The sequence below is a fragment of the Loxodonta africana genome, chromosome 18 (assembly GCF_030014295.1).
Source record: "Loxodonta africana isolate mLoxAfr1 chromosome 18, mLoxAfr1.hap2, whole genome shotgun sequence".
NCBI classification, from domain to species: Eukaryota; Metazoa; Chordata; class Mammalia; order Proboscidea; family Elephantidae; genus Loxodonta; species Loxodonta africana.
The window spans coordinates 68,600,788-68,615,861 of record NC_087359.1 but is presented as its reverse complement, the minus strand read 5'-3'; the positions used below and the strand labels follow the sequence as shown (position 1 = coordinate 68,615,861).

General features: G+C 44.1%; 1 protein-coding gene across 6 annotated transcripts in view; it reads right to left on the bottom strand.

Moving 5' to 3' along the window:
* Nucleotides 1-6,045: 6,045 nt before the first annotated feature.
* SCIMP (SLP adaptor and CSK interacting membrane protein) overlaps nucleotides 6,046-15,074 on the bottom strand; it is a 33,568-nt gene continuing 24,539 nt past the window's right edge. For 4 of the 6 annotated variants that reach the window (XM_064271633.1, XM_064271634.1, XM_064271635.1 and 1 more), the window contains 2 exons: nucleotides 13,512-13,573; nucleotides 6,046-11,484 (listed from right to left, as the gene is read on the bottom strand). In XM_064271633.1, the coding sequence (XP_064127703.1) occupies nucleotides 11,309-11,484; nucleotides 13,512-13,573 (238 nt within the window). In that variant the 3' untranslated portion in view covers nucleotides 6,046-11,308. Of the gene's footprint in view, nucleotides 11,485-12,424; nucleotides 12,625-13,511; nucleotides 13,574-15,074 lie in introns of all 6 variants that reach the window. The other 2 variants (XM_064271636.1, XM_023556335.2) reach the window with 2 other exon arrangements.

Sequence of the window (15,074 nt, the reverse complement as noted above, 5' to 3'; positions counted from 1 at the left end):
GGAGGGACCAGTAGCTGGAGAAGGGTATCATGTTTGGTAAAGTGTAGGGTAAGAAAGGTGAGGAAAACCCTCAGTGAGATGGACTGACACAATGGTCACAACCATGGACTCAAACATACCAATGATCATGAAAGTGGTACAGGACCGGGCAACGTTTCATTCTGTTATACATGAGGTTGCCATGAGTCAGAGCTGACTTGATGGCAACTAACAACAAGAAGGAGAAGGAAGGAAAAAAAGGAGAAGGAGGGAAAGGGTTTTTCCTGCAGAAGAGAGGATATACAAAGCATCAGCAACGTGAACAATTTGATGCTCTGGGGGAGCTGCTGATGGTTTTCCATGGGCAGAGTGCATGGTCGGAGAAGACCCATTGCCTACAAGTCTGTTCTGACTCATAGTGGCCCTATAAGATGAAATAGAACTTCCCCATAGGGTTGCCAAGGCTGTAATTAAAAAAAAAGGGTTTTTTTTTTTTTGTGCTTTAGGTGAAAGTTTACAGTCCAATTTAGTTTGTCACTCAAAAAATTATACACACATTGTTTTGTGACATTGGTTACAATCCCCACATTGTGTCAGCACTCTCCCCCTTTCCTTTCTCACCCTGGGAGCCCCATGTCCATTCCTCCAGTTTTCCTGTCCCTTCCTGCCTTTTGGTCTTTGCTTTTGGGCAAGTGTTGCCCATTTGGTCTTTTATACTTGATTGAACCAAGAAGCATGTTCCTTATGTGTGTTATTTTTTGTTTTATAGGCCTGTCTAATCTTTGGCTAAAAGGTGGACTTTGAGCTTACGAGCAACCATCTAAGATGCATCAATTGTCCCAAACCACCTGGAGCAAGGAGAATGAAGAACACCAAAGACACAAGGAAAATATTAGCCCAAAGAACAAAAGGGCTGCATAAACCAGAGACTCCATCAGCCTGAGACCAGAAGAACTAGATGGTACGTGGCTGCCACCAATGACCGCCCTGACAGGGAATACAGCAGAGAGTCTCTGATGGAGCAGGATAAAAAGTATGAAGCAGAACTCAAATTCATCTAAAAAGACCAGACTTAATTGTCTGACTAAGACTGAAGGAACCCCCCATGCCATAGCTCCCGGATGCTCTGTTACCCCCAAGCTAAAACTATTCCCGAAGCCCACTTTTCAGACAAAGATTGGACTGGGCTATAAAACATAAAATAATACTTGTGAAGAGTGTGTTTCTTAGTTCAAGCAGATACACGAGACCAAATGGGCGGCTCCTATCTGGAGGCAGGATGAGAAGACAGGAAGGGACAGGAACTGGTTGAATGGACACGGGAAATCTGGGGTAGAAGGGATGAGTGTGCTCTCACATTATAGGGATTGCAACTAATGTCATATAACAATGTGTGTATAAATTTTTGTATGAGAATTTAACTTGAGCTGTAAACTTTCACCTAAAGCACAATTGAAAAAAAAAATGTGGACTTTGGGAGTGGCTCAGTTCTGAGTTAGCAAGGTGTCTGGGGGTCATAGTCTTACGGGTTCCCCCAGCCTCTGTCAGACCAGTAAGTCTAGTCTTTTTTTTGTGTGTGTGTGAATTTGAATTTTGTTCTACATTTTTCTCCCTCTAGTGTGATCCTTTTTCATGAGTTTTTATAGTAGTGGTCTCAAACAATATTTGTCCTTTTGTGATTGACTTATTTCACTCAGTATAAGATTCACCCATTTTGTGAGATGTTTCCCGGATTCATCATTGTTCTTTATTGTTGCGTAGTATTCCATTGTATGTATGTATCATAATTTGTTTACCCATTCATCTGTTGATGGGCACATAGGTTGTTTCATCTTTTTGCTATTGTGAATAATGTTGCAGTGAACATGGGTGTGCATATGTCTATTCATGTGACAGCTCTAATTTCTTTAAGATATATTCCTAGTAGTGGGATTGCTGGATCGTATGGTATTTCTATTTCTAACTTTTTAAGGAGGCGCCATACTGTTTTCCATAGTGGTTGTAGCATTTTACACTTCTGCCAGCAGTGCATAAGGGTTCCAATCTCCTTGCAACCTCTCCAACATTTGTTACTTTCTGTTTTTTTTTTTTTTTTTTTTAGTGCCAGTAATGTCAGGGTGTGATGGTATCTCACTGTAGTTTTGATTTGCATTTTTCTAATGGCTAACGATCACGAGGCTTTCCTCATGTGTCTGTTAGCTGCCTGAATGTCTTCTTTGGTGAAGTATCTGTTCATATCCTTTGCCCATTTTTTAATTGGATTATTTGTCTTTTTGTTGTTGAGGTGTTGAAGTATTTTACAGATTTTAGAGATTAGACCCTTGTCAGATATGTCATAGCCAAAATATTTTTCCCAGTCTGTAGGTTCTCTGTTTTACTCTTTTGGTGAAGTCTTTTGATGAGCATAAGTGTTAAATTTTTAGAAGCTCCCAGTTATCTTCTGGCATTTGTGAATTGTTAGTTATGGTTTGTATTCTATTTAGGCCATGTATTAGGGCCCGTAGCTTTGTTCGTATTTTTTCTTCCGTGATCTTTATAGCTCTAGGTTTTATATTTAGGCCTTTGACCAATTTTGGGTTAGTTTTTGTGTATGGTGTGAGGTATGGGTCCTGTTTCATTTTTTAACAGATATACATCCAGTTTTGCCAGCACCATTTTCTAAAAAGACTATCTTTTTCTCCATTTAATGGACTTTGGTCCTTTGTCAAAGATCAGCTGACCACAGGTGGGGGATTATATTTGGGTTCTCAATTCTGTTCCATTGGTTTTTGTGTCTGTCGTTGTACCAGTACCAGGCTCTTTTGACTACCTTGACTGTATAGTAGCTTCTGAGATCAGGTAGTGTGAGGCTACCTACTTTGTTCTTTTTTTTCAATAATGCTTTGCTTATCTGGGGCCTCATTCCTTTCTGTATAAAGTTGGTGATTAGTTTTGCCATCTTGTTAAAGAATGCTGCTGGTATTTGGATTGGGATTGCATTATATCTGTAGATCACTTTGGGTAGAATTGACATTTTCACAATATTGAGTCTTGCAATCCATGAGCATGGTGGGATTTCCATTTATGTACGTCTCTTCTTGTTTCTTGCAGTACCGTTTTGTAGTTTTCTTTTTATAGGTCTTTTACATCCCTGGTTAGATTGATTCCTATGTATTTTATCTTTTTAGGGGCCATTATAAATGGCATTTTTTTCCTGATTTATTTTTCAAAGCTCTCTTTGTTGGTGTATAGGAATCCAACTGATTTTTGTGTGCTGATCTTGTATCCTGATACTCTCCTGAATCTTTCTATTAGTTCCAGTAGTTTTCTTGTGGAATCTTTGGGGTTCTGTACATATAGTTTCTTAGTTATTTAGTGCTGCTATAACAGAAATATCACAAGTGGGTGGCTTTAACAAAGAGAAATTTATTTCCTCACAGTAAACTACGCTAAAAGTCCAAATTCAGGGCATCGGCCCCAAGGGAAGTCTTTCTCTGTCAGCTCTGGAGGAAGGTCCTTGTCCTCAATCTTCCCGTGGTCAAGGAGCTTCTCAGGCACAGGGACCCTGGGTCCAAAGGACGCACTCTGCCCCCGGTGCTGCTTTCTTGGTGGTATGAGGTCCCCGACTCTGCTTGCTTCCCTTTCTTTTTATCTCTTGATGCAGGCCACACCCCAGGGAAACTCCCTCCACATTGGATCAGGGAGGTGACCTGAGTAAGAGTGGTGTTATAATCCCACCCTAATCCTCTTAACATAAAACTACAATCACAAAATGGAGGACAACCACACAGTACTCAGAGTCATGGCCTAACCAAGTTGATATACACATTTTGTGGCAGATATAATTCAGTCCATGACATATAGTATCATATCATCTGCAAATAGGGGTAGTTTTACTTCTTCCTTTCCAGTTTGGATGCCCTTTATTTCTTTTTCTTTCCATATTGGTCTAACCAGGACTTCCAGCACGATGTTAAATGGGAGTGGTGAGAAAGTGCATGCTTGTCTTGTTCCCGTTCTCAGGGGGAACGCTTTTAGCCTCTATCCATTGAGAATGATGTTGGCTGTTGGTTTTGTATAGATGCCCTTTATTATGTTGAGAATTTCCCTTCTATACCTATTTTATTCTGAGTTTTTGTCAGGAATGGGGATTGGACTTTATCAAATGCCTTTTCTGTGTCAGTTGAGATGATCATGTGATTTTTTTTTCTTTTGCTCTATTTATGTGGTAGATTACCAAGGCTGTGATCTTTACAGAAGCAGACTACCACATCTTTCTCCCACAGAGTGGCTGGTGAGTTTATACCACCACACTCTTGGTTAGCAGCCAAGCGCTTAACCAGTGCACCACCAGTGGGGTTCTAAAACAAGGCCAGGCCTTATACGGTCTGATTCGGAGTTTGGATTTCATCCTGTAGGCACAGGGGAGCCATGAAAGGATTTTAGTTAAGCAGGGCCATGGCCTTATCAGATTTGTGTTTTGTAAAGTTCATCCTGGCAGCATGCGGATGATAGATTGGAGGGTGTCATGGACTGAATTGTGTCCCCTAAAAATGTATGTATTACTTTGGCTAAGCCATGATTCCCAGTATTGTGTGATTGTCAGCTGCCTCATGTCTCAAAGGGTATGGCCATGACCTCTGGGGTTTCTAAGGTGGGGCCACCACTCAGATGGACTAGGAGAACATTGTGCCTAAAGCCGAGGGAGAAGAGTTGCCATTTCAGTGGGCCTGGAAGGCAGGGCTGAAGCCCAGAGCTGAGGGAACGCCACCCAGAATCTGGAGAGTGTGGCCAATACCTAGAGTCTGGATGGCAGGGCCATTGCGTAAACGGTCTCAGAAAACAGGATTATTTTCAGAGCCTTGAGGGCTAATGGAATGTGTTCTGCTGATTGCTTATTGCCTGTTACCCCTTCTTTACCTCCAATTTCTTCCATTTGTAGTAGAAATGTCTAGCTTGTGCCTGTTCCATCATTGTACTTTGGAAGCAGATACCTTGTATTGTAGATTTCACACATGAAGAAGAATTTTTGGATTTTAGACTTGGAGCTGATTTAAGACTTTTGCTATGATATGATAGGATGAACGTGTTTTATATGTAGCAAGAACATGAATTTGAAGGGTTCAAATGGTAGGATGACATGGATTGAATTGTGTTTCCCAAAAATATGTGTATCAATTTGGCTAGGCCATGATTCCCATTCCCAGTATTGTGTGATTGTCCACCACTTTGTCATCTAATGTGATTTTCCTACCTTTTGTAAATTCTATATCTGTGATGTTGATGAGATGGGATTAGTGGCAGTTATGTTAATAAGGCAAGACTCAATCTACAAAATTAGATTGTGTCTTAAGCCAATCTCTTTTGATATATAAAAGAGAAAAGCTAGCAGAGAGACAGGGGGACGTCATAGCACCAAGAAAGTAGTGCCAGGAGCAGAGTGTGTCCTTTGGACCCAGGATTCCTGTGCAGAGATTCTCCTAGACCACAGGAAGATTAATGACGAGCACTTTCCCCCAGAGTCAACAGAGAAAGAAAACCTTCCCTTGGAGCTGATGCCCTGAATTTGGACTTCTAGCCTAGTAAAATGTGAGGGAATAAATTTCTCTTTGTTAAAGCCATCCACTTGTGGTATTTCTGTTATAGTAGCACTAGGTAACTAAGACAGAGGGGAAGAGACCAGTAAAGAATCTTTTACGTTAATCCAAATGAGAGATGACAAGACCAGGATTAGGTGGTGGTTGTGGGAATGGGACTTAGGGGGTAGAGTTGAAGCCATTTTAGGTGGGAGAAACAACCAGAGGTGGTGACCAATGGGGGATAACTTAGGTGGTGCTGTCACTGAGGCTAGGGTTGTAGACTTGGGGGAGATGACAAATGATTTGCCCAGGTTTTAATAGCAAGTTAGGTGCTGTATTGATTTAAAAAACAAAACAAACTAGCAAACAAAAAATTCAGAAAATCTTACTTGTACTGGCTTAAATTAAAGAGAATATTGGGTCATGTAACTAAAAAGTCCAGAGGTTATGTCTGTATCAGGCATGGCTGGATACAGCTCAAACAATGCCATTAGAGTCTGGATTCTCTCCTCATCTCAGCTCAGTGTCCTCTGTGACAGGCTCCAGCTTGAGAATTTATGCCTAGTGGGATATGTCCGCTTCACATCCGGTGGGAAGGAACATCTACCCTTGTATCCAAATCATCAACCAACCAATCGCTGTGGCCAAGGGGATAGAAAGCTCTGATTGGGCAGTCTGGATCACATGCTCAATGACCAAGTTGAGGGTGAGGCTCCACCCAAATTGCATGGACTGAGAGTAGAAAAAAGAAGTGGATCGAAAAGGAAAATCTGGGACTCTTGCTGGAAGAAGCTAAATATATCCTGGGGAAGGTGAAAAACACCATCCACCATGGATGTGGAGCTGGGCCCAACCCCAGGACCCCGCTCTTACCACTGCCCCTTGGCAGCTCTGGAGAGAAGTTCCCAAGAGCAAGGTCAGGAAAAGGTCACCCCTTCATCAGCAGAGAGAATTTTTCTCTTTCTCTCAATTGAGAGAAATCGCTCTTCCCCTCACGGAGTAGGACACCTCTCCCTTTCTCTCCAGGGAACTTGACTGAGTTGAGTTCTAAGACATTCACTATGAATATGGATGGAGTTATTTCTCATCTGTCAGTGGAGGCTTCCATGTTTCTATGATGCTGAATAGGCTTCAGCAGTGCTTCCAGATTAAGATGGACTAGGGGGAAAGGCCTGGCAATCTACTTCCAAAAATCAGCCAATGAAAACCATACGGATCACAATGGAACACTGATCTACAACCTATCGTAGGGATGGTGCAGGCGTGGGCAGTGTTTGATCTGTTGTGCATGGGGTCACCATTAGACAGGCAGTTAACAAAACCAATTCGTCTCAAAACGGAGAATAGGCTCCACCCCCCTCTGTTTTTTTTTTTTAATTGTACTTTAGATGACGGAAACCCTGGTGACGTAGTGGTTAAGTGCTACGGCTGCGAACCAAAGGGTCAGCACTTCGAATCCGCCAGGTGCTCCTTGGAAACTCTATGGGGCAGTTCTACTCTGTCCTATGTAAACCTTTAGATGAAGGTTTACAGAACAAACTAGTTTTTCATCAAACAGTACACACATTATTCTATGACATTCGTTAACAGCACCACAACATGTCAACACTCTCCCTTCCCATCCCTGGGTTCCCTATTACCAGCTTTCCTGTTCCCTCCTGCCTTCTGGTCCCTGCCCCAGGGCAGGTGTGCCCATTTAGTCTTGTTTTTTGTTCCATGTCCACCCCCTCTCTTTGACCCTTTTGCAGATACTCTTCCACTTTTTCTTCCCAGGAAGTGGGTAAGCAGATGGGTGGTGAGCCTTTATGGTTGAGTGGGTCCTGCAGACCCAGATTTGCCTGTGCTTAGGCGTGATAACAGAGAGGTTCCATTTTTATCTCAGGCCTCAAAGAGTAGGTTCTGGAGCCAGACTACCTGAACCTGAATCCTGGCTCTTCCATTCATTAACTGTGTGACCTTACTGCCCAAACACCCAAAGCCATTGCTGTTGAGTTGATTCCAACTCATAGTGGCAGAGTAGAACTGCCCCATAGGGTTTCCAAGGAGAGGCTGGAGGATTTAAACTGCCAACCTTTTGGTTAGCAGCCGAATGCTTAACCACTGCACCACCAGGGCTCCATGTGACCTTAAGAAGGTTCCTTAAATTCTCTGTGACTCAGCTTCATCATCTGTAAAATGGGAATAGTAGTGGCACCCGTCTCATAGCATTGTTATGAGGATTAAATGAGAAAATACATGTACAGCAAGATGTTAAAAAAGGACTCCTTCTATCTCAGGTTTGGCTGACACCCCAAAACAGTAATAGCCAACTACTTCCACATTCCAAAGTAAGTTGTGAGACCACTAGCTCCTCCACCTACTGACGGGCCAGTTGAGCTTGCTCGAACCGAGGTGGGCAGTCACTCGCAGTCATGGTGGTTTTTGTGGTTATTACAGCTATAGTCTGGTAGCTGGCAGTAAAGTGACTTAAGGAGGGGGCGCCTTTTTCTAATTTACATTAAGCTTCCTGATGAGCTCACAGTGGGGTGGGGGCCACCAAAGCAGGATTGCAGAGGAGGTGGTCAAGAACCAGTTTGGAACCCTTTGCTGACCACCTACAAAAGAGGTTGGAGAGGATGAGAAGGAGTTAGCAAATTGGAAAGGATTTCTCTGGAGAGAACGGCACCCTGAGGTATTCCTTCATCTCAAGGCTAGTCAAAGGCCTTCAAGGAGGCCACTCAGATGGCTTGGTGTGTCTGACTTGAAGCTGAGAAATCTCAAGGGCAAGAGACTCTGGGGGCCAGCTGCTCAGAAGGTGGAGCAATGTGAAGTGGCTTCTTAGGGGTGGCCTGCATGCCTAAAGGGGGCTGGGGCAAATTATGCCTGAGTGTTTCCACGGACAGATACGGCCCATGAGAGAGACAGGTTCCAGGTGGCTTTAGATCCTGCCAAAGAGGATGGAGAGGTGAAGTGACCCCTACAGTACAGGGGGGACTGCCAGACGCCCAGGGGCTAAGGAAGGTGACATAGATGTGCGTTTCCCTCGTGGCAAGAGAACTAAAGATGAGAATTCCCCAGACATGGGGGATTCCCAACAGCCCACAAAGGCATCCACAAGGAGAGTCAGCATTAGACACCTGTCAAGCCCAGGAAGGGCTGATGCCAACTCAAGGTAGTATTAGTGACGTTAGCATTGTTCTGCCCCTTCCGCCGCCTCTCCTTCCTCTAGGGAGTGGGGGAGGAGGGACGGAAGGTCTAGGTGAGAACTGAAGAAGAGGCCAAACGCTCCTCCAATTTCTCTTCAAGTTGCCCTGAGCTAGGGGGAGGGGACGAGCCGCTTTAATTTGAAGTTTTCGACTGGTTGTCTCAGTGATTAACACGGGACTCCTGCCAGTGGTGACTAGGGTAGGATGAGGGGAGAGTCTAGAAGTGATCAGAACACTTTTTACCCCCACATTTTATTACGAACATTTTCACTCATACACAAAAGTTGAAAGAATTTTACAGAGAACACATGTATACCCACCATCTAGAGTCTATCATTAACCTTTTTTTAATTGTGGTAAATACATATGTAACAGAAAAATTGCCCTTTCAACAATCTTCACGGGTACAATTCAGTGACACTAATTATGCTTATCATGGTGTCCACCATTAACATTTCACTTTGCTTGCTTGACCACCTATCTGTTCCTGCATCCATTTCTCCATCCATCAGTCCATTTTGTTTTTGGATGCACTCCAAGGAAAGTTGCAGACATCAGTAACCCTCCCCCCTGAATACTTCAGGGTGAATATCATTAACTAGAGTTCAGCATTTGTTTACAACTGTTTTTTTTCCTTTTGAGATAAAATTTACATAGGCTGACACACATAACTCTTAAGTGTCTATTCATTGAGTTTGGACAAACACATACATCTGTGTAACCCACACCCGAAGTGGTTATTTTATTACCTGATAAAACCAGAAAAGCCAGTGGTACCCTTGGGAAGGAACTCAGTCCAAAGATCGCTCGCAGGCCTTTTTATGGTTTATTATACTCTCCCTGCAAGCCTGTTGGTGAGCTGAATTTCCCAGGGATTGCTTAGAAATCAGCATCTCATGAGTCTGGTTAGAATGATTTAAATACTAAGGCTCTAGCAGACGAACTCCAAGGAACTGATGAGGTCCAGGATCCTGCAGGAGTCCCTGCGTGGTGCAAACTGCACGTTTGACTGTTAACCAAGAAGTTGGGGATTCAAGTCCACCGAGAGGCACCTTGGAAGAAAGGCCTGGCGATTTACTTGCAAAAAAATCAGCCATTGAAAACTCTAGGGAGCACAGTTTCTACTATGAGGCACATGGGTTCACCATGCATTGGAGTCGACTTAACAGCAATGGTATTCGTGCTGGTAGAATTCTGCAAAGCTGACTGGGGCCTTGGTGACCCATAGGGCACTTACTTATGGGGGCATCAGCCCACTTTTCCAGCATCTCATTAGCTTCAGCATATTACACCGGAGTTCTGCCTCCCAGGTGCTCAGGGACAGTGATCTGGGAGGAAGGGGCTTGAAGCTGTTTGCATAGAACTCTATATAAGGGAGAGAAACCCAGTAAAAAACCCAGCGCCGTCGAGTCAGAATGTAATGAAATACGGAGGGGAACTGTGAAGCCCCCTGAGCTCCGATCTTGACCATGCCTTTGTTAAATAGCTCCTTTCTTTCCTGTTGCTCATGATTTTTCCTGGGGAAACCTTCTTTTCCTGTAGCACCTGACTTACACATATTGCAAAATGACCCCTCTGTATGTAAGGCAGAATGTAACTTCTGTCCTTTGTTGATTGTTAGAGTGTAACTTGCACTACGAGCACAGAAAAAAGGCCAAGATGAGAAAAAAAAACCTTCAACCTCTGTGGACAGTTTGGCCCTCGTCATATAAAGGCTCTGGGGCTTGGGGTGTGTGTTGGTGGGGAGAGTTCAAAGCACAAAAGGCACTTCCCTCTCCTTGAAGAACTCACAAGGTTTATGAGGTGGAAACTGGACACAAGAGCCCTCAGCTCTAATTATCACGTATGGCCCCTGGATGCATGGGTTGGAGAGGATAGGAGAAGGGAAGATTGGTGAGCTCAGTGAGGGCTTTTTAAGATCATTTAGAACCCTACAAGGGGGCAGTGGTAGTTGAGCATCAGAATTCTTGCTTTCTGTGCAGGAGATTCAGGTTCGACTCCAGTCGATGCATCTCGTGTGTGGCTACCACCCATCTGTCAGTGGAGGCTTTCCCGTTGCTGTGATGCTAAGCAGGTTTCAGCAGGGCTTCCAGACTAAGAAGACTAGGAAGAAAGGCCTGGTGACCGACTTCCAAAAAATCAGCCTATGAAGACACTATAGATCACAACGGTCTTATCCTGTGGTGCACGGGGTTGCCATGAGTCAAGGGCTGACTGGACAGCAGCTAACAACAACAACAGAGCCGTATAAACTGAGGAAATAAGAGTGGAAAGGATGCTAAGAAACGAGTGTTTCCTGATGGGTGGGGATGCTCTGGGGCCAAGGAACCCAGCGGTCCTCCCCCATGGAAACATCCTCAAGGGACGCACCAGGACTGACTCCTTTCCGTCCTCAGGGCTTAACATCAGTGTCTTTCCTCTGACTTCCGTCGTCTGATTGTAAAGGCCTCTTCGTCTAAGTTCAGGAAGTGCTTATCTTTCAGAGCTTCATAAAGTTAGGGCTGGCTTTCAGGACCTGGGTACCTATTTGAAGTTCCATCATATTTGATTGTTTTAAAATCAACTGTATGTACTTTCCACAGCTTGTCAGAAAGAAGAAATCCTGGTTTTAAGATCATGCTTTCCAAGAGTTGCAGGTATTTCAATATCGTCATAGTCGTCTTCAGGCTGAACATAGTTTGGGACGGAGACTTTCTTGGCATATCTGCCTTTTTGTGGCAACGAGTATATGTTTGGCAGCTGACTTGGGGTCACCTGTGGAGCTAGAAAACACAAAAAGTTCCTGAGATGCAAAGCCATTGTGTGTTGGCATATTTTTGACCAAGTAGCACAGCATGATTTTCTGGGTTTCGGTGATCTTCCCATTTTTTTGTGGACTAGAGCCACATTTTACAGAGTTCAGTTAGACACAGACAGGACACGGTCTCAGATCACCCAAGTCAGCAAATGGCAAAGAGAGTCAGACATCCAATACCTGACCCCCGTGTCTCTCTGCCTAAGACTGCACTGCAGGGGGACCATGAAACCAGAGCCTGCCCTTGAGCCCTTAGAAAAGAAACTGACCAAAGCTGGTAGCCAAATGAGTACGGTTGTGACTACAGATCTTAATTCTCATAAGGAAGTGATACAAACCATATTTCCTTTCTGGCAGATTCCCTGCAATGGCCTATAGTGCCTTCCAGAGCTGTCCGTAATTGCTCAAGTACAGATCTCTCTGCTAAGAGAGGAAGGAAACAGTGGTGTCTGCAAAAGGTAGAATTAGTAGGGAATGGGTTAGGGTTTGGAAACCCTGGTGACATAGTGGTTAGGTGCTACAGCTACTAACCTAAAGGTCGGCAGTTCAAATCTGCCAGGCACTCCTTGGAAACTCTATGGGGCAGTTCTACCCTGTCCTATAGGGTGGCTATGAGTTGGAATCGACTCAATGGCAACGGATTTTGGGTTTGGGTCAGAGCAAAAGGACTAAAGTGGCTAGAAGGGTGATGAAACAGCCCAGCTCGACCAGCGATGGGGATTGGAGCTGCCTCTACTGCAGTCCCGTCTCTTCCACACCAGCTACTGTTGAGTTGGTGCAGACTCATGGCCATCCCGTGCGTGTGAGAGTAACACTTTGCTCCACAGTGTTTTCAATGGTAGGTTTTTGGCAAGTAGATTGCCAGGACTTTCTTCAGAGGTCGCTCTAGGTAGGCTCAAACCGCCAACCTTTCAGTTAGTGCTGAGTGCATGGACCGTTCGCACTACCCAGGGACTCCATCTTCTCCCAAGAGAGCCTGAAAAGCTACTGCCATTTCACGTCCTTCAGAGCCCTGCAGTTAGATCTAAGTTCGTGTTCAGGCTCCAGCCCTCCTTAGCTGTGTGACCTTGGGCAAGTCATTTAACGTCTTTGTGCTCAGTCTCCTCACCTGTCAAAAGGGAATAATAACGCACCCGATTCATAGATTGTTGTGAAGATTAAATGAGATAATACCTACAAAGTGCATAGCATGGAGCCTGGCACACAGTGTGTGTTGAATAAATGTTAGCTAATATTACTACTTATTCATTCAATCACAACGTTTTTATTAAGTATCTATTAAACCCTAGTGGTGTAGTGGTTAAGAGCTATGGCTGCTAACCAAAAGGTCGGCAGTTCGAATCCAGTAGGTGCTCCTTGGAAACCCTACGGGGCAGTTCTACTCTGTCCTATAGGGTCGCTATGAGTTGGAATCGACTTCAGGGCAATGGGTTTTTTTTTTTTTTTTTTTGGTTTAAGCTGCAGGCACTGTTCTTGGTGGTAGATAAACAGTGGTGAACAAGAAAAGAAAGGTCCCTGTCTTCCTGGGGTTTATTTTTTAGAGGAGGAGCTAGATAATAAACAAATGAACAGTAACTAAATAAGATAGTTTCAGATCATTGGCCTAAGTTTCATAAAGGGACTTAGCAGAACCACTTTAGGTAGGGTGGTCAGGGATGGCCTCTTTGAAGTGGTGACATCTGAGCTGACACCTGAAGGATAAGGCAAAACCAGCTATGTGAAGAGTTTCAGGAAGAACATTCCAGAAACATGAAACCAGGCAGAATTTTTTCTGATGGGAAATGTGGGCGGCCTGGTGTGGTATCACCGGACCTTTCACAATTCCAAGCTGGGATTCGAACATGAATTGACACATGAAATATCAGGAGCTTTGTTACTTATCCCTCCTCTTTTTAACTTATTCTTCCCTTTTAAACAGAATGCTGCCCCCTGCAAATCCTAGATACATTTGTTATGCTACCCTGAGGGAAACTGTTATCAGCAAAATACACTTACAGGCACCTTCTAGAGAAGGGAAGTCCCTGGGTGGCAGAGGAGGTGACTGATTAAAAACATTCCTAGAGAGAGAGAGAGAGAGAGTCAATGTTTGGTTTTGGCCATGCCTACTGTCAGCGGACATAAAGGAAAACATCAAGGCAAGTGAACAGAGCTGAACATTCAAATCTTGGTCACCACAAATTGGAAGTGTTTCCTTCCCTTTTTATGTCCTGTATCCCATTTGTAACTGGCACACCAAAGAAGCCACTTCCTCTAGCCCGGGGAAGGCTTGAAGTGAGGGAAGGGAGGGAAAGCACTATTACTTAGAGTGTGGAGCATGTGCTCCTGGTCCATCTGAGCTGGTTTAGGAGTGGGAGGCAGGCATCAGGGGTTTTTTGAGTTGCAAAACAGAAGGCCTTCTAAAGCTAAACACACACATCCTATGACAGCAATCCCACTAACTAGTTGGTGTCGAGTTGACTCTGACTTATGGCAACCCCACGTGTGTCAGAGTAGAACTGTGCTCCATAGGGTTTTCAATGGCTGATTTTTCAGAAGTAGATTGCTAGGCCTTTCTTCCGAGGTGTCTCTGGGTGGACTCAAACCTCCAACCTTTCAGTTAGCGGCCGAGTGCATTAACCGTTTACGCCCCCCGGGGACTGCAGCAATCCCACTACTGGGTATGTATCCTACTGAGATGCATGTGAGTATTCACCAAAGGACATGTACTGGAATGTTCACTGCTGCACTATTCATATCAGTCCCATATTGGACACTGCCCAAACGGTCATCAAGAGTAGAATGGATAAATTAGCCATGGTGTGCTCCCAACAGTAAAATACTCTATAGCAGTGAGGATGAACAGTTTACAACTACACACCACGATCCTCACAAAAGCCGTGTGGGACAAAAGAAGTCAAACACCAAATGACACATCCCATACAATTCCATTTATAGACAGCATTAAAATGAGAGGAAATGAGTCTATACTATTAGAAGTCATATAGTGGTTTCCCTTGGGGGGTAATGGCTAAAAGGGAATATACAGTGCACAATTTGAGGTGCTGGTAATATTCTGTTTTATGATCTGGGTGCTGGCTATCTGGGCCTGCTGTTTGTGACAATTCATTGAGCTGTATGTACATTTACTGGGAGTCCCTAGGTGGTGCAAATAGTTAATGCGCTTGGGTACTAACTGAAAGGTTGGAGGATCCAGTTTACCCAGAGGTGCCTTGGAAGAAAGGCCTGGAAATCTACTTCTGCAAAATCAACCACTGAAAACCCTATGGAGCACAGTTTTACTCTGACACACATGGGGTCACCATGAGTCAGGGCTGACTCTATGGCAATTTGTTCTGGGTTTTTTTTTTTTGATACATTTACTAATGTGCCCTTTTCTGTCTGCATATTATACTTCAGTAAGAAATTAAACAAAACCTATAGACCTTTTTTATAGACCCTAAGAAAGCCTCTTTACCTGGATCCCCATTGCCATTTATGTGCACTGATTTCCAAACTGGTTCTGTATTCTTCCGAGCTAAGTTTTGGGCTCTTATGTGGGGTTACATCCCTCCGGTAATG